The 19,365-nt window shown below is 41.1% G+C and overlaps 1 protein-coding gene across 5 annotated transcripts; it reads left to right on the forward strand.

Moving 5' to 3' along the window:
* Nucleotides 1-1,343: 1,343 nt before the first annotated feature.
* Nucleotides 1,344-14,530, forward strand: TRPV1 (transient receptor potential cation channel subfamily V member 1). 5 transcript variants are annotated; one of them, XM_075113596.1, is made up of 18 exons: nt 1,344-1,848; nt 2,775-2,970; nt 3,656-3,686; nt 5,049-5,364; nt 5,938-6,104; nt 6,409-6,561; nt 6,937-7,083; nt 7,564-7,862; nt 8,475-8,651; nt 8,882-9,046; nt 9,327-9,422; nt 10,045-10,115; nt 10,806-10,971; nt 11,743-11,809; nt 12,224-12,540; nt 13,129-13,256; nt 13,510-13,625; nt 14,180-14,530. In XM_075113596.1, the coding sequence occupies exons 4-18, from the start codon at nt 5,063-5,065 to the stop codon at nt 14,344-14,346; spliced, it is 2,538 nt and encodes an 845-aa protein (XP_074969697.1). In that variant the 5' UTR covers nt 1,344-1,848; nt 2,775-2,970; nt 3,656-3,686; nt 5,049-5,062; the 3' UTR covers nt 14,347-14,530. The 5 variants fall into 5 exon arrangements, with proteins under 5 accessions (XP_074969697.1, XP_074969698.1, XP_074969699.1 ...); XM_075113597.1 differs by having other exon boundaries at nt 6,937-7,077; XM_075113598.1 differs by having other exon boundaries at nt 6,001-6,104.
* Nucleotides 14,531-19,365: the final 4,835 nt, after the last annotated feature.

Below are 19,365 nucleotides of genomic sequence, written 5' to 3' on the forward strand. Positions count from 1 at the left end.
ACGACCTTGGCTTGAACATCGACAAAACAATTAAAACAAAACATGGAGGATTATTTCTGTGGCTGCCCAGGTCGGGTGCAGTGGACTAAGGTCAAAGGCGTTGCTGGGCCAGTACCATGACTGGAGGTGCCTGGAATGCAGGGCTTACATCCGAGCGGAAGATGTATTTATAGGGTGGGAGGTAACTATTTTCCGTATTTGGCATACATAATTATTTTACATTTGGTTTTTGGGTGGTAGAGTTGATCAGGGCCACTCTGAAATGGTCAGAATTTGTGATAAACTGGAGGAGCTGGCAAACTCAGAGTTATAAAAGCCCAATTCTCATCTCTTTCAGGTTTGATTTTCCTTTTAAGCCCAAACACAATTAGCATTTTGAGAGATGGTCCACAAAAATAATTTTTTCTTGTAATACAGCACATAGCTATTTTAGTGTATTTGATCTGAAGGTGTTTCTGATTCTGCCCTCCAAGTGTTGTGTCAAATTGAGCTTTAATACAGTGGCTGCCAGGCTAGACTTTAATCTGGTTTTAATGTTAAGTATTGTTCATGTGAATTCCCTTAAAATTTCCAGATTTTTAATCCCCTGTGTTATGCTTTTAAAATTTATTTCTCTCCCTACTCTTTATTTTAAGGTGAAAATGTTTATCTGTCTAAAACAAGATGGATGTACATCTCTTTTGTTCAAATGAAACTATCTTACTTGCTTCCCAGTCTCATGTTATCTAGATACAATTTTATTACTTAGAAGCATGTATTTTAACTGAAATATGTGTGTTCCTATCTTGCACATTAGCAACATCAGGACTGACTCGTCTTTGTAGTGAGAAAGCTGTTCTGAGATCTTAATTACAGAGACAGATTTATTTCCGTCTCCTTCCACCCTCCCTCCATGCATCTATTCTATGCCATGTTTAAGGAACTACTGGCATATATAGGAATTGCAGAGTAAGTGTAGACTAGATTTAAGGTTTCGTAAAAAGTCTGAATTTGTTATACATTGTTTTCCCCTTTTTAAATTATAAAATATTTTTGTATCAGCAGATCTGCATTCATTTTTGTTGAATAACTGGAAAGAGCTGGTAATACTATTCCAGCCTGCTACTAACCATGAAATCAAGTGGCATTTGTTTCCAGAATCTGGTAAAATTGTGGCCTGGTTTTAGGTTCTGCTAGCAGAGGCAAGCCTATCTCTGACCTGCAGGCCAGCTTTGGATGGATCTGTAAGATCTTCAGCACATCTGCTGATGTTTTCCCATTTTCAGTGATGGAGAGAGTGCTTAACTGGCAAAATCACTCTCAAGCACAGAAGTCGCAGAAAGCCTATGCAGCACGTTGGATGCAGGCCCAAGAGGAAGGAATAACTAACTTCCTGTTTATTACTGGCCTATTTTGATAAGTATTCACGTCTCCTTATGAGCTTACACCTTTAAACCAGGTCCTTGCTGAGATGGAATATGATACGTCGAACAACTGTTGCAAAAAGCAAATGAGTGGTTCTCATAAGAAGGAAATAATATCTTCACAAGAAATACAGCTCAAGGAGGCTGAAGGATGAAGGAGGCATCAAAACTCAGAAAATAGCAGAAAACTCCCGAAGCGTGTGCATCAAAGCACAGTAAGACTGAGAGGAGCTGATGCCTGGAATGGGAGAAGTGAGAGGAGGAGCACTTAGCAAAAGGGACCAGCAAGATTCTAGAGACTGAATAAGGGAGACCCTCTACTGGGCCGTATAGTTTTCTTACCACGTCTCTGCTTTGGAAATGGTGAAGGAGTAAATCGTAACGTTTAATGAGATGCTCTGCTCAGCAAAGCTCCAGGAGCACCAGCTAAGGACCTGCCTTATTGGTAATCTGTACTTATGCATTAATAAATAGGCATTTTATTTCTTTTCAGTACAACGCCGTAGGGTGTTTTAAGTAGTATCATTAGTTTGCTATTAAATAGGCAAATACATAATTCTGTTACACATATCTAGACAGATAGATGGCAAGACTAGAAAGATAGTTAAATTTTGCAAAACAAACTAGTGAATTTCATTGAATAATTTCATAATCTAACTTGAAACCTCAGGAGCTAGAGGTTTGGAGGTTGCTTCTAGCCTAACAGCTACAGCGTAACAGCTTAGCCTGCTGGAAAAGCTGTTTCTCTACACTAGTTTTTGGCAGAAAGATCTTATGTAAATTATATATTTAACAATATATGACACAATTCTTAATTTTTAAGGGTGTTAAATACATCCCGGATTAGATAAGCACTCTTTTTTTTCCTAATGACATTGATATTTAAAAGCTGACTGTGATGTATATATAATATTTCAATAAAATGTAGTGGGAATATGGACCAATGGAATGGCCTTGGGACTTTCTGTCACTGGTTCTCTTTCAACTCCATTCAGAATCAGCCTATCTTTAAAATACTTGGTGGGGCTTTACAGCAGCAACCCAAGAAAGATGTCCAGAAAGATGACTCATCTCAGGAGAGCTGTGGCATATTTTACAAAGTTTCTGTGGGTCACAGTTTCATTTCAATTTATGAAACAACTGTTGTCTGGTGGTTTGGGTTTTTTGCAAGCTTGAGTGTATTTACGAAGAGGAAATCTGGAGAAAAGTATCCATTACTAGATGCAATTAAAGGGGAGGGAAAACCAACAGCAACTTACTGCAATTTTTCTAAAGAGCTTTGCTATAAGCTCCTGGGAATAGAAGCCACTGATGCTTCTTGTTCCAGAATTGTTCTTAACGATCATATTACTCTATTCTCTGTTCTTCTAGTGAACTTCCCTTGATTCTAAAAATCATCAGACCCATAGAAGACTTTTGCAGACAAATAGAGTGGAGAAGCAAACTCTGAGGTCTTTTCAGTCCAGGCACCTTGGAGGAGCAATATCCAGCACCAAATTCCTATAGATCAGAGGGTGTTTACTGAGACTGGACTAATTTGCAGAAGACAGGATTTTTTGCAATATTTGTAAGTTCTGCATGTGTATTTGAATAGCATGGGTGTTAGTTGTTTGTAATCTCTCTGTAATATTTGTTACTATTTGTGATGTGGTTAGACATTCTATCAAAAATATTTCCTAATCTCATTTATTGTATCAAACTTCAATGTACATAGCATTCGAAGAGCTCAAGTAGGTCTTGCATTTTTTAGGATAGATAGTACTTTTTTTTAAAGAATCATTCCACAGAACTTTGAAGGTTATTTCCTTTCCAATTTCATACTCACGAGGAAATGCGGCTTTGTCTTCATTAGCAAAGATATTACCAACAGATATAGAAACAAAAGCACATATAATGACTAAAACAGGTTTGAGCAAATTGCCAGGGAGACAGGATTGAGTCGAGTCTATTCTGTGGATTTTAATATTGCACCTATTCTGTGGAAAATAAGTGATGCCGTTTTCCATAGCTGTCTCTCTGGCGTTTTTGGCTCAATCCACATTAATGTAAATAAGACAAAAATATGAAATTATACATGGCTATATTCCCAGTGTATTTTTCCATTTTTTATGAAACTATTTTCATAACTTTTTCACTGAAGTAATTGTGCTTCTGTATTTTTAGTATCATATTCCCAATTGAAATATTTTTCTAGATATAATTTCTTGTTTATAGAACAATTATTTTAATAAGATATTATGTTTTTCTTTCAGAGTGGTTCTAAGGACACAAAGAACTTTCAAGGTGAGCTCAGAGGACATAGCGAGTTAAACTGCAGTCATTAGTATTCCGCCTATACTGTGTATGCTGTTTTGCTTCCAGTAACCCTAAATGTGCAAGTTTGCACAATGATGTTTTCTGTACATGTGTGTTGTACAAAATTGTAGAAAATACAAATGCCTGACAAAAGTTTCTTTCCTGTCCTACTTGCACAGGAAAATGTAAGTGACCCTTAACGTAAATAGTAACTAGTCCCATAGAACTGAAAATGTAGCTTTAATGTTCAATGTAGGTCTGCAGACAACACCTCAGAATATTTCTGTGAAGAGAAACAACCTTGAAGTGTGTTTATGATGTTGTTTTTGCACTGAATGCACAGAGAAGACTACTGACCACTGTAATTTGGTTTATAATTGATGGCTTTTTGAAGGTTTTGTAACAGTCGTGTGATCAAAGCTGTAAGATTTCCAAGCAATCTAGCATTTCGGAGTATGTTTCTAAGGGTGTTCAGCTCTCTGAAAGCCAGCTATGCAGCATATGCATATGATGCATTCCTGTCTCCACCTCTGGAGTTCTAGAATACTTTGCATTCAGTGGCATGAAGACCAACCTTAGTCTGCTTAAAGGTTTGATAAGAAAGCAAAGGAAAAAAAAAAAAAGCCTCCTTTACTCTCAGTATAGTCTATTTGTTAGCTTGTGTCAAATTCTTTGTGGTTGTAAATCAGACAAGATCAGATGTGTGGTCTTACAGTCATCTCTTATCTGTGGTAACCTTTCCCTTTCTGTTTCCGTGTCTTGTGCTTGAGGTGACACTAATCTCCCAAGAATCACGTGCCCCAGTTTTCATCTAGCCCTGCCATAACTGTGGTAAAGCCATTAAGTGATGATTTTCCTTTCCAGGAAGCCCTCTGTGCTCAGCATCACTGAGATATGGTTACGGCACAAGCAGACTTTTTTCACAGGCCTGATATAACCCTGACAGTATACTGTGGCACAAAACAGTTAGAAAGTAGAGATGAAAAGTAGAGATTGTTCAGGGTTTGGATTGTTCAGGCTTTAACAACGATTAAAGGCGGTTGAGGCGCTAGTTTTAAGCAGAAACAGACAGGTCTGCAGTGAGGTGGCTGGCAAGCCCAGGGACGCTCTGGCTTGCTTTCTCCATTCTGAAATGGGTAAGGGCAGTGGGGACAGTAACAAACAACATGGAGGTAATGACCTACTAAACTGTTCCAACTCTGGGCATAGTGAATACATGCCAATCTGTCTCACTTCCGGGATGAGAGCAACCAATCCATTCCCTGCTGTTTCTGGAGAGTAGTCCTAGGCAAAAAGGGACTCATGGCCCTGTAAAGTGCTGGCTTGAGGTGTTTGTGTCGTTCCTTACAGACTGCCTGCTCATCATGTCTTCCATTCTTGGGAAGATGAAGAAATTTGGCAGTTCTGACATGGAGGAATCTGAAGTGACAGATGAACACATGGATAGGGAGGACTCCATGCTGGAAACGCCTGACAGCCTCCAGGGTATGCTCAGCACCAAGGTGCAGCCACCCAAAAGCAACATCTTTGCAAGACGTGGGCGGTTTGTGATGGGGGATAGTGACAAGGACATGGCTCCCATGGACTCCTTTTACCAGATGGATCACCTGATGGCACCTTCTGTCATCAAATTTCATGCCAATTTGGAGAGGGGGAAACTTCACAAGTAAGTTTGCCCTGTGAGATTTGGTTGTAATGAACAGTTTGACAGCTGCAGGCTGGTTCTTAGAGCAGCATTTATCCTCTCCACATGAGCATGCCTATTTTTAAAGTTTCACTATTTTTTATGCCAAAATAATGAGTATTGCGTCTGAAAGTGACAATAGCTGTTGTCTCTTGGCATCTCTGAAAATTCAGTCCATGGATACTTTGCCCAAAATTAGCGGTAGGCCTTAATTCACTTGCTAGCGACTGTTCAGTGGAGGGACATCACTCAGAATGAGAATATGGGATTGCCTGGGTCCCAGGCCTGCGGTTAGGCTGCCATACTTCAATGTCTCTTTTATGAGGCATTGTTCTCTCTTTATGAGCCAAAGTTCTCAACTTTTCAGCCACAGATACACAATTTTATCAGGACAGTTGCCTGCAGATTTTGTTGATCTTGTACACTTTGCAGGTCCCTCTATTCTAATCTGTAGTGCTTACTACTTCACACAGCAAATGAAAAATAGTATTCTGGTAGTTTATAAAACGTCTGCTAAATATCTGACTTTAAGTAACTGAAATTTACCCTTGTTAGGCTCCTATCTACAGATTCCATTACAGGCTGCTCAGAAAAAGCTTTCAAATTTTATGACCGCAGAAGGATCTTTGATGCTGTAGCCCAAGGCAACACAAAGGACCTGGATGATCTGCTACTCTATCTTAATAGAACCTTGAAGCATCTCACAGATGATGAGTTCAAAGGTACTCTTTAGTGTCACATACCCTAAGTTGCCCTCTTCTTCCAGTAGTGCTCCTGAGATGAAAACAAAAACCCATAATTGTGTTCAGTGTCTGCAGGAGGTCCTCAAATAGCCAGTGCTTCCCTATTGATTGGGCAACCCACTGATTGTAAGGTTACAGGAGGATTCAGAAAAGCTGACATTTCTGTGAAACCATGAATGAGTTTTCTTCTCCTTTGAAAAGAACCTCATTAACTGCTGCGTGCCTAGGATTAGGTGGTAGATTTGTAATCACTTCTATATGGCTGCATCTTTTTATGTTATAGAGCCAGAAACTGGGAAAACCTGCTTACTGAAAGCTATGCTGAATCTACACGATGGGAAAAACGATACCATTCCCTTACTGCTGGATATTGCAAGGAAAACTGGAACTCTGAAAGAGTTTGTTAATGCAGAGTATACTGACAACTACTACAAGGGTAAGAGAAAAAGCTGATATGGTGAATACTCTTGGTGACAAGACTGAAGATGGGGTTAGGTGGGACTCAGTCAGTCTTCTGCATGAGGCCTTATGCCTGAGGATGCAGCACCCCAAAGTGTGTGACTAAGAATCAGTGCACTTGTGCTGGGGCAGTGTTTTGTAGGTGCAGTGTTCTGCCATTTTTGATATAGCGTTTTAATAGGAGATTTGCATTTTCTGTCTGTGCCGTCTTTTTTTGTTCAATTCTAGAGCTTTTTACTCTGTAGAGCTCTCGGTTCCACCATCTTACATGGAGCTGAATGAATATTGGTGTCTGAAAGCTTTCAGTCTGTATTAAAATTTGAAAATTTCTGTCTGATGAGTGTCTCTGTAGGCCAGACTGCACTTCACATCGCCATTGAGAGAAGGAACATGTACCTGGTGAAGCTCCTGGTCCAGAACGGAGCAGATGTTCATGCAAGAGCCTGTGGGGAGTTCTTCAGGAAAATCAAAGGGAAACCTGGCTTTTATTTTGGTAGGGGTGAGCACAGTATGGGCTTTATTGATCGAGTTATCCTAGCATTATCCCAAGCGTAAGCCGTTAAATAACCCTGTTTATGCGGCACTGGAGGCTCGGAAGTACCAGATGGGCTGTTTCACCACTTAGTCCAAATATATACTCCCAGAGGCTGAGATTATAAAGAAACACAGTTGGTAGCTGATGGTGTTCAGAGTGAGCTTGGTGTCTGCATCTCTTTGTTTTCTGGGCACTGTATCCTTTGAAAGGTTGTAACCTTCTGCTAGCTCTCCTTTCAGTGCTCTTTTAAGCAGTGATGTTTCTGTGATGCAGTAAAACCAAAGAAAATGCGATTTTAACAGCTATCACAAGAATTGATGCTATATCAGACAGAGAAATTCACCTCTTCTCATGGTGAAAGATAAAAACAACGTGATCTTCTTCCTGTTTATGCACGTGTAGTAATGGGCTTTCTGACCACTCGTCCCCATTGCTTGCCCATAGGGGAGCTACCTTTGTCCTTGGCTGCCTGCACCAACCAGCTCTGCATTGTGAAATTCCTCCTTGAGAACCCCTACCAGGCAGCCAACATCGCTGCTGAGGACTCCATGGGCAATATGGTCCTGCACACGCTGGTGGAGATCGCAGATAATACTAAGGATAATACCAAGTTTGTTACCAAGATGTACAATAACATACTGATCCTTGGTGCCAAAATTAATCCAATCCTGAAGCTAGAAGAACTCACCAACAAGAAAGGGCTGACTCCATTAACTCTGGCAGCCAAAACAGGGAAGATAGGGGTAGGTGAGCAAATGTGTTTAACTGTCCCATTACTGCATCAAGTTATACAGAGTGCATGCAAATTGTTTAAGCAGGACAGATTTTATCACTGCTTTTTTTGGGGGGGCTTTTGGTTAAGAGGAACTGATGCTGCAGTTTAACATGCAAAACTGCAAAGTCCTTAAAAGCTACGAAGAGTGTGTGTGATTGTCTGTGCTCAGCTGGCATTATTCAAATACCACTGGTATGCAAGGCAGCCCAAGTGGAAACAGAAAGCGGGTCTCTCCTATCACCTGAACCACTAGAGGCCTTGTACTTTTGACTGGCTGCTATAACTCATCTTCTGGCAGCCCCCATTCAAAACAACTGTGCTCAGGGATGTGTAACATACATCTCTGCTTTTCTCTTGCAGTTTTGAAACAGAAAATGGCACATTGTATTTCTCATCTTCCGGCATCCAGTGAGAAAATTAATTGTGTTTACTTCAGACTTTGTTCTCTGCAGTGCTCCAGTGGTTTGACTTCGGCACAGCTGAAATAGGGGGAAATTAGCCATCCTGTCTGGTGGAGATACCGAGGACCTAGAAGTCCATTAGCACTGAAATGTTGGTTGTCTTGTTCTTTTGCAATTAGATTTTCGCTTACATCCTCAGACGAGAGATCAAAGATCCTGAGTGCAGACACTTGTCTAGAAAGTTCACTGAATGGGCTTATGGACCTGTCCACTCATCTCTTTATGACCTGTCCTGTATAGACACATGCGAGAAAAATTCAGTGCTTGAGATTATTGCCTACAGTAGCGAAACGCCAGTAAGTATGCACCTCCTTGGCATTTTATTCACAGGCTGGGGGACTGTTGGGGAAGAGCTCCATGTTCCACACAGCGCATCTTTTGCCTCATTTCTATAAAACAGCAGTCTCCCCTCCTGAGTTTAATGGTACTAGAGGGAACATTTACTGAAGATTAATATCATTTGCTGTTTTCAAAGCCCAGTATGTACTGGTCCCGTCAAGACTCTCCTCTTTCTCCTTCCACTCAGAACCGTCATGAGATGCTGCTGGTGGAACCCCTTAACAGGCTGCTGCAAGACAAGTGGGACCGGTTTGTCAAACACTTATTTTACTTCAACTTCTTTGTCTATACCATGCATATCATCATCCTCACCGCAGCTGCTTACTACAGACCTGTACAGAAGTCAGAAAAGGTATGTTATTCCTGTCATGTATCAGGGGAACCACCCAGTGCATGATAACCCAGATCTGCCTCCCATTTGAATGTGCACTCCTAACATCAGAATGTTCCTTTTCCTGGAGCCAGGAGGGAGATTCTGACCCTGCTTGCTTCCCAGTCTTGCCCCTTTGCTGCAATACATTCAGAAACTTAACCTGTTCCCCCAGAAATGTAGTTGCGTTCAGCTACTGGCAAGGCCAGGTCTTCTTGATCTCCAGTTTGGCTGAACATACCTATCTTCCTGTCTTATACAGCCTCCCTTCACATTTGGTCACAGCACCGGGGAGTATTTTCGAGTGACTGGAGAGATCCTGAGTGTACTGGGAGGTCTCTATTTTTTTTTCAGAGGGGTAAGATATTTGAAACTTTTCCTTTTTGCTGCTTGGGTAGGTGTAGGAGAGAACCAAACATGCCTTTCCTATTCATTAGCATTGGCTGCTAAGATAATCCATGTTTTAGGCAAGAGCTACAAATCTTTTTCCTTGGTCTGATTGGGAGTTCTCAGGTTACTAATGAGCCCACAGGCTAAGACATGGTTTTATTTATTGTATGAAAAAAGATGATTCTTAGAAGTCAATGAGCGCCTTGGCAATTAGCCTGGTCAAAGTTTAAGAATGGGGTATTACAAATAGTCAGTTGTCTATTACAGATTACCTGTTATGCTTAAAGTCCCCCTGCTTCCTCTTGGCAGCTGATGGAAAGTGTACAGTGAATCACAGGTCCTCAAACCAGTGACTGAATAGGTGGTTGTCTTCAAAAGAGACACCAGATGCAAGGGAAATCAAGTGTTACTGAAGTCCTCCCTAGACCTTGTGCCACTGTTGTGTTTGAGCTATTCTTGTGAGATGCTTTAGAGGCACCAGCTCCCTGCTATGGGTATCAGTGCTTAGTTGATGCGTTCACATGGGATACTTAATCCCTCCTTGGATGCAAGCCTGGTCTTCACTTCTTTTTTTTTTTTTTTCTTTCCAGATACAGTATTTTGCGCAGAGGCGCCCGTCATTCAAGACGCTGATAGTTGACAGCTACAGTGAGGTTCTTTTGTAAGCTCCAATATCTTCAATTGCATTTCAGCATGAAATGGATGAGTGTGTGAGATCTGTAGCTTTGGCTGAAGCCACTTGTAATACGCAGATGCTTTGCTATAATTTCCTGGGTCCTTACAAAATACTTGACAGTGGATATCATAGCACTTGAAAAGTGGGTCTGGATCAGTAACCTCTTTTGGAGGTAAGCAGGTGAAGTGCCTAGAAGTTCAGTGACTGTGTCATGCAGCAGAGTTAGGAATAGATCTCCAAGCTGGACTTGCAGTTGAGTGTATGCATTGGATGTGCAGGAATCCTCCCAGTCCTAAAGGGAGCTTTGCCTCTCAATAATTTGGGCCCTTTCTCTTCCCAGCTGGAGTGCAGCTAAACAGGGTAATTTCACTGGTCTGTGGAAAGAGAGGGAGTGCTGAAGAAATTAGTATTTTCAAGGACTCTTCTTCCCTTCAGTCACAAGGAAAAGCAGGGATGAGACTACTGAAGTTTGTATGTGGGGACACTGCGGAGTTTGCAAGAGGAACTGCAAGATTTGAGAAGGGAAAGAATGAAGGGAAGAGAGGAGGTGTCTGCCCAAGGCTCCTTTGTGTTTTGGAGAATCCCTCATTCTGTTGTGCACCTCACGGGGCTCCTCTGTTCCCACCACCTGTGGCTGACTCAGCACTCTGCATTCAGACCATGCTTGTCTTTCAGCTTTGTTCACTCCTTGCTCCTCCTGAGCTCTGTGGTCCTGTACTTCTGTGGCCAGGAACTGTACGTGGCTTCCATGGTCTTCTCCTTGGCGCTGGGCTGGGCTAACATGCTGTACTACACCCGTGGCTTCCAGCAGATGGGCATTTACTCTGTCATGATTGCCAAGGTCAGTCCAGTGTGTGGGTGATGAGGGCATCAGAGTGCTCAGATCAGGACACTGCTGCCAACAGCCTCATTTCCAAGAGAGAAGTCGCCATATCTTTGCCATGGTGCCACTGGGAAGTCTTGTGTCACTCTGCTATGCTCAGCTATTATTTTCTGAGTGAAGTGATACAATTTCAGTTACGTAGAAAAACCTCCTGCTCCTAACCTATAGGTTTTATATCAGTCTTGATATTATTATTATTATTATTATTATTATTATTATTATTATTATTACTTGCCGTGCTTCAAAATAACTACGGTTGGATAGGCATGGATGAAGGTAGACTAAGAACAGTGCAGCCTGGTCTGGTGTGAAATGGCACAGCTTTCTACCAGCTGGAAATTTTTTTAGGTATAGTTTAAATGTTACCAAACAGAGCGATTAGCTAAGAGGCAGTAGCTGGCTCATAAACCTCTATATATGATGTAGACAGCTAGCCCAAGAGGGGAAGAAAGATGCAACTGTCTTAATGTGGTTTATACTCACAAAGATGAAACTATCTGGCATGCATATGTCTTGCATATGTGTGTGTAAACTGCTGCATGAATAACAGAGAAAAATGTTTTCTGTATTAAAGTTTGTTATCTCAGAAGGATAAAGAACAGTTTAATGCATGAACAGCCAGTCCACAGCAAATGCCTTCTTGAGCTGGAGCAGTATTTTCTACCAGTTTTTGCTGCAGTTTATATTCAAGTTTTAGCAATATAAAAATATTCTGTTTCCATGTTACAGATGATCCTTAGAGATTTATGTCGCTTCATGTTTGTCTACCTAGTATTCCTCTTGGGATTTTCTACAGGTAATGTCATACTTGGAGTTACTTTTTGTTATCTTAAAGAATCTCAGAAAATTTTATTTTCAAGTGGCTTAGACTTTCTGTTTCCAACTAAAAACTAACAAATTAAGCTAATTACAAAACAAATCTCTTCCGAATAACAATTATGTAAAGTAATTTCATACAGATTTTCATCCCTGGGTCTCAAACTGCTTTGCAAAGCTGAATGGAAAAACAGTCATCCTGTTCCATGCAGATAAAACTGAGACACCACCTTCTGAGAGGGTGTCAATTATGGGGAATATTTTATAGAGCAGTTTCACTGGGTCAATGCACCATGAAGATAATAGGTCTTACCATTATTTTAATTGCTTGCAATGGAATTACGATCTCAAATTCTATTTTCATCCTGCATATGTGATTCCTCTTTTGCAATAGCTGTGGTGACTTTAATTGAAGATGACAATGAGGGGCAAGACACAAATAACTCTGAATATGTCCGAAGCTGCCAAATGAAACGAGGCCGCACATCCTACAATAGTCTGTATTATACCTGCTTGGAGCTTTTCAAGTTCACTATTGGGATGGGGGACCTGGAGTTCACAGAGAACTACAGGTTCAAGTCTGTGTTTGTCATCCTTCTGGTTCTCTATGTCATCCTTACGTACATCCTCCTGCTCAACATGCTGATTGCACTGATGGGGGAAACTGTGAGCAAAATTGCACAGGAGAGCAAGAGCATCTGGAAACTCCAGGTACATTGGTTCTGTGAGGCGGCTATCCAAGAAAGAGGGGGTGGGGAAGCATAAAAAATTTCAGAGCAAATCTTCAGGAACTGACCTGTTTCTAAATAACAGGTCACTGCTTCTTTCTGATCCCCTGAACAGTTCCTAAGAAAAGTGTATTAGTTCCTTTTCCATGCATATTTGATGTTTTGCCTGAGCAGATGTTCCCAGTGTTCCACAGATGTTCAGCATTTAAGAAAAGAAGTACTTTTGTAATTAGACAGAATTATTTGGGCTTTTCACGGTGGAAAATCCTGATCAGACTATGAAGACAGGGATTATGCAAGGGGGAAAAACAGTCTTTACCAGAATCTCAAAGGCACATCAGTTTTTGTTTGAGGTAAGAAAGGGGACTTCATAGTTCTAATCACTGGGCAGTAATTCTGCGTTTTCAATGACATATTAACAGAGGGTGATGTTTCAGAGACGGTTACGATGCCTGCTCTAAGATGATGACAATGATAAAAGCTCAAGGTTTTTAAAATAAAGGCAGAATTCAGGATTTGTGTGACTTTGAAACAGCAGCCTCTCAGTGGTCTGCTTTCTTTTACCTGATAGAGAGCCATCACAATCTTGGATATTGAAAACAGCTACTTGAACTGTGTGAGGCGTTCGTTCCGGTCTGGGAAGCAAGTCTTGGTGGGGGTCACACCTGACGGCCAAGATGATTACAGATGGTGCTTTAGGTAACCTGTTTGTATGTCAAATGAACAATCTTTTCTAGACAAATGACATTAAGGTATGTGGTAATGGGAAGCAGAACTTTTCCTCCGGGAGCACTCCTCTGAAAAGTAGTGCACTAACACTGTCTACGGTAGTCAGTTTATCTGTTTCCTCGATCAGATCTGAGACTTGAGAGGTGGCAGTATGTGATATAAACTCATCCTGGAGATGTCTGTTGATCCTTAGAATAGATATTTTTTGTTGTTCTCTCCCCAGGGTTGATGAAGTGAACTGGTCCACATGGAATACTAATCTAGGCATAATCAACGAAGACCCTGGGTACTCTGGGGACCTCAAACGAAATCCCAGTTACTCTATTAAGCCTGGCAGAGGTGAGGGTTTCAGGGACCTAAACCCTAGTATGGAGTACACACTGGTGATAGAAGCAGCATCGATTAATTGTTAGAGGGCAGTCGGTTTATACACTTAACGTTAATGGCACTAGCTAAGTTAATGGCATTTTCAGTCAGCACAAAATGTAAAGGATTAAGTGGGCTCATTATTCACATAGCAGTTTTACTCTCTGGAATAGAAGCCCCATAAATTCATCATTCTGACCTTAGATTTTACAAGGCAGATAATATGTGTAAATCTTGAGGAGATGGGATAGTGTATGATAGCAGCCAAGTAGCCACTTTGGAGGCCCCAAACTCTGTAGTTTGGGAGCTCAGCATCCAGCACAGTAGTATTTAACTGTATGATCAGTCTCTGCTGTACTTGCCAGCTGAAATATGGAAAACTCATGGAACAGTATGGGGAAGAAAACCACAAAGCCCTTTCTTCCTGCTTCTTTCTTCTTCTTTTATCATCTTCCTATTTAAACCACTTGTATATTTTTTTCTGTTTCTGTGGAGGGGAAAAAATTAACCATTCCTTTCCTTTTTAGTTTCAGGGAAAAACTGGAAAACGTTAGTTCCTCTTTTAAGAGATGGAAGCAGGAAAGAGGAGACTCAAAAACTACCAGAAGAAGTCAAATTAAAACCTGTATTGGAACCTTATTATGAGCCAGAAGATTCTGAGTTGTTGAAGGAGTCACTTCCAAAGTCAGTCTAATCTTATTCTATTTTTAAGAAGAAGGTTAATTCTAGTTGCCTATGTTGGTCTCCACAAGCAGGGCAATTAGAGCACTTCATTCATAAGAATAGGGATTTATGGAAAAAGGTCAGAGGACTTAGGAAATTACTGTGTGCAAGGAATTATTAAGTATGCTAAATAAACTACTTGTTGTTTAAGCTCATGTCTTCATGGTTATTTTTAATACAAATCTGCAAGAAACTCTCTGTACTACTTGGTTTATATTTACTTGGCTAGATATTTGCATCTAGGCTGTCTCATGAAGTGTTAAAAACAGTTCCCATAGTTGGGTGTTTTATTGTTTTGTTTTATAAATAAGTACATTGAGAATTTCCCACACGTCAGAGCTGTCTGTAAGGTAGCTAGCCCCTTTTTAGTGCAGGTTTTTTTTCCAGTCTTTATCCATTTCTTTTACTCTTTGAAAGTGCTGTCATGCATTTCTGACATCCGAGCTGACATTCGCGTTATTAGCTAACAGGAACTTCACTAAGTTTTGCAGGTTGGTGCAAGTGGCCAGTGATGGTCGATACCCTGTTGATAATATGAAAAAAACAAAAGCACCTATAGAAAAACTCAACACCCTGAACATAATGGATTTCATACCTTCTGTTTGCTTTTAGATTCTCTTTCTTTTAAAAAGTCTTTTCGTGAGCAGCTGCAGGGCCTGATTTTGCGGCTTCGCATCCTCAAAAACTAACCAAACTATTATGAAACTGGAGAAGGACTCATAAAAGAGCAGTAAAAAATCACCAAGAACCCAGAGATATGTTTCTGTGAGGAAACGAGATAAATAAATGTGAAAGAATACAAAATAATGAATGATCTAGAGATGTTGTTATCCTTTTCTCATAACACAAGAACAAATAGATTCTGTGAAATTTTAAAGGTTGAATAGTCAAAATCAATGAAATAAATGTTTCTCTTACACTGTCTGAGTAAACTCCAGAAATCACAGTTATTGTTACTGAAGCTAAAGGCTTAACAAGATCCTAAATTTGACATTTATTTAGATAACAGATGAACTTTGCACAAAGTAAGAGATAGTGGTCATAGAGAATGTATGTTTCAAAGGTCAGATGTATAATAATGTATACCAGTAACAACCCTGAAATCAGAAAGTTTTTGTTCTTGACTTTGACAGCAACAACAGGAGGAAAGAAATCCGGTGCTGCAAATCCATCTGACTGGATTTACAAAGAGGATCAGGAAACATATCCGAGAGCGAAAATAGGCAGATATTCCTAAACTGCAGATAGGAGCCCTGGAAAGAGAGGAAAGAATAGGAGGAACTTTGGCATCCTCGTGAAAAGTGGCTGGACAGAAAGGAACTAAGGATCAGAAAATTTGTCTTAGACAGCTGGCCCAATATTTCAAGTGCTGGACCTGTGATGCTCTGTTGGGCAAGAAAAGGTAAATTGTTTTACCTTCTTTCCTTGTTACGTATCACTAAAGCACTTAGATGTAACAGCCTTTAATGCGCAAGTACAGCGTGCATATACAAGTATCCTTAACCCAACAAGGTTTTAACCACGCATTTCAGTTTGAGCGTGTGCGCTGTTTCTGTGGTTGCATTTGAAGCACAGTTGTGCTAAAGAGCTTCTGTGAAATTGGGCCAGAGCGTGCAGCCTTTGCCAGGGAAAGCCTGTCACGCTTGGCCTGTGACGCATCCAAAGCCTGTGGTCAGAGAACACTTGTATGAGTCATTGAAGTTGAAAAGTGGTACACTGGAGGAGCCAGTTCCAAATTATTAGGAAAATTGGAAAGCAAAGACAGAAAATTGAGCCAGCGTTTGAAAGATAATTTTCAGCAATACCTATAATTTTTCTGCATTTAGTAAGATAACTGAAACATTCACTGTCATTTAAAAAGAAGCAATTAGTGTATTTCCGTACAGACTGCCCTTCACTGCTAAAACTGTTAGGTGAAGTTTTGGGTTGTTTCACGTCAGTTCTTTTAGTGCAGTCAGGATTTCTCATAGTGCTACTTTCTCATAGGGTACCACAGCAATATATTTCAACAAAATCTTCAAGCATCCAGCTGCTTTATTTGAAATAGTAGCACCATCTAGAGGACTAGTAATTCTTGTTTCTTTTATTAACATAATTCAGGACAAACATAATTTCATTTTCATAGAGTTTGTAGGGTATAACCAGAGAAACTTGCCAAAGGACTTGGAGAATTCCTTGAACAATATCAGAATTTAAACTCAAGAAGAGTCAGGTTTTGTCTCTGGTGGACGAGGAAACCACAAGAGATGTGTAAAGTAGGCATGTTCAATTTTGTACCCTACAAAGGTGCATCTCTAGACACTTGGTAACAGTCTCTATAGGTTCCGCCCAAGACTTCATTATGCTCCATGCTGCACATGGCAAGAGGCAGTCCACATGTAAAACAAGTACAGCTAAGTAGACAAGACAGGCTGAGGCAGTGAAATAATTTGCTATTAAAACTATCAAAGGTAAATGTAGAAAGGAGCCCACCAGAAGAACATAGTTGATTGTCTCCATGCCTGTGTGTGCCAGAGCAAATCTATGCTTGAAAGCACACCAGGATCATGACGTAGCTGGAAAGAATTCATGAAATTTCTGGGTTCCCTGTGAGGGATCCATTTCTCATAATTATCAGCCTGGATAGAGACCTAATCCATTGCTTTAATTCAACCTTGATTTACATCAAGTGCCTATCCAGAAGAATTGATCAGCTGCCCTGTGTAACCTGAACAGAATATAGACCTCAGCCTTCCTGTCCCTTTCTCCTTCAGCAGATTACAAAGCTTGAAGGGACTTCTTAATAAAAACCTGAAATGCTAGCATTCAGAGTGAAAACATACATCAGCATAATGCTGTGGTTAAAAATGTAAATGCCCTATATTTGTGGGACAGGGTGGTGCTGGTGGGTTTTCTGGTTGCATTTTTTAAATCCCTTAGTCTTCTCTGGGAAGCAAACAAAATTATTCCGCTTTTCTAGAGTGAGTTATTACTAACCTCTCAGAATTTCCAGCTATATCATCACTCAGTTACTGCAATGGGTGGAAATTTGTTCCCCACAGATGGGGAGGTATAGCTTGGCAGTGGCTCTAACAATGTGTTGCACACATTTATTCGGGCTCAGCTGGCCAGGGCTCTGTTTGCCACGGTTTACTTCCTTCATCTTCATTCCACCTAGGTACATAGAATTGCTTTTGGAAATCAAGGTGCGTCTCTGTCCAGGCAGACTGGGTGGGATGCCTACAGGGGACGTACTTGTTCTGAACGGACAGAGAGCACAAAGACTCTCTCACAGTGGAGGGCTGCAACTAACCCCTAGGGAAGAGAGGTGGCTTGTCAGGAAGTATTTGTGCTTTAAGCATGGCTTTGCTAGGACCAGCACCTTTCTATTCCTGCTGCTAGACGCCTCTGCTGGCTGAGGAGGGGCATGGCTTTGCATACTTGGGTTCTTTTGTGGAGGTCCTGCTCGCCTTGGCAGACGTGTTTTGCAAAGTCTTGCAGAATCCATGTCTTGAGCATTTGGGGAGCTTTTTGGTTTGAAGTTTGCATAGTTATTTCACACTGAATAGGGTTAGAAACAGCACGTGGTTCCCATACTATTCTCTGAGGCTTGCAGGTGGTAAAGATCTGTCCACTCACAGTTATTAGTCACATTAATTTGTGTCCACACTAAGTGCTTAATATGAGACGATCAGGTTTGACAACTGTATATATCCACCAGCTCCCAATAACCGTGCTGGCACAAAAGCAAAAGAAATGAAGGGTGTCGATGTGCTCACCTCCTGTCTGTGGGTGACAACTGTAATTATCAATGATGGAAAACGTGTGTGGGATGGGAGATAGCGAGAAGAGGTGAGCTGGATGAAGGTGAGTTGGGCTACACTTCACTAGGAGTTGAAAATGGGCTGATGAACATGTGGAAAAGCAAAAACCAATCTCAGTATTTTACAGCATTGCCGTACCTTGCAACTTGTCTAGTCAGCCATGTCAGCTGAACTGTTGTGTCTTTCAAACTCCAATAATTTCTGATCCGGTTGAGAAAAATATACATCCTACCTGAAAAACTTGGAGCCACACAGCCCATCGTTTGCGTGCGCTTGCTGTGCCCTCTGCAACAGCTGGCATTAGAGTCTGAATAGCCCTTGTCCTAATTAAACATTGGTGTTAATCTTTTCTCAGGCAGCACATTGATAGTTTTTAGTGGGGTCCACAGAAGACACCAGGGCCCACAAGAGGGCCCCCAAGCCATGTGCAGGGATGCTGCCTAGTCCCTCTGGGGTACCCCATAACTGACTTGCCCCAGGAAGGCCCCTCTCCCTCTGATGCCACTGTCTTGCTTTGCTGCCTCTGATCAAATTCATTATGCAGAATCATACTTATCTTTGTCACATGCCAGCTAATCCTGTCACCCTTCTGTGACATCTGTGTCACACTAGCAGGTTACTCAGTCACGCATCTTTGCTGGAGTCCTTCGTACTCAAAAATCCACATGGTGTGTGTCCAGCAAGGGCTGCTGTGCTACAAAACACAGGGGATCCTGCCAAACCCATAGCCTTAAGGGATAAAGCCAGTGGACTCAGATTCTGATGCTTGAAGTTTTCAGAACCCCATCAACAGGAATTTTATACAGTGTTTTTGAACAAACTCTTGTGGTAAATCTTCCAAACTCAGAAAAAAACACGTACATTAAAAATCCCAGATAAGCTGATGTTCAGAGCAACCCACTGTCAGCCAGTGTCTTGGATATTTAAAACAGCTTGCATGTTGTGGTGCATTAGAAAGAATCCTCTTGCAGTGAAAGATACTTCTTACCAGTCTTTCTTGCTCCATTAGGCAAGAGGCATGGATTTACTAGGGCCTGGGAGGAAGAGATCTTAATTGATGCTGCCAGATACAGCATAGACATGCTGGGTCTTCTTGATGTCTTTATAGGGCTCCAAAGTTTTTTCCATCACCCACACCATGCAGACTGGGATTACTTTTGACACTGGAATAGTTTTCACTGAGAAAA

Source organism: Phalacrocorax aristotelis, chromosome 18 (assembly GCF_949628215.1).
Source record: "Phalacrocorax aristotelis chromosome 18, bGulAri2.1, whole genome shotgun sequence".
Lineage (NCBI taxonomy): Eukaryota > Metazoa > Chordata > Aves > Suliformes > Phalacrocoracidae > Phalacrocorax > Phalacrocorax aristotelis.

What these genes read in the sequence shown, in the direction of transcription:
- TRPV1 (XM_075113600.1), top strand. Translation starts at nt 1,797, where the DNA reads ATGCTCTGCTCAGCAAAGCTCCAGGAGCACCAGCTAAGGACCTGCCTT. An exon ending in CCTACAGTAGCGAAACGCCA is followed by an intron (nt 8,652 to 8,881) that starts GTAAGTATGCAC and finishes CCTTCCACTCAG; the next exon opens with AACCGTCATGAGATGCTGCT. An exon ending in CTGTACAGAAGTCAGAAAAG is followed by an intron (nt 9,047 to 9,326) that starts GTATGTTATTCC and finishes TGTCTTATACAG; the next exon opens with CCTCCCTTCACATTTGGTCA.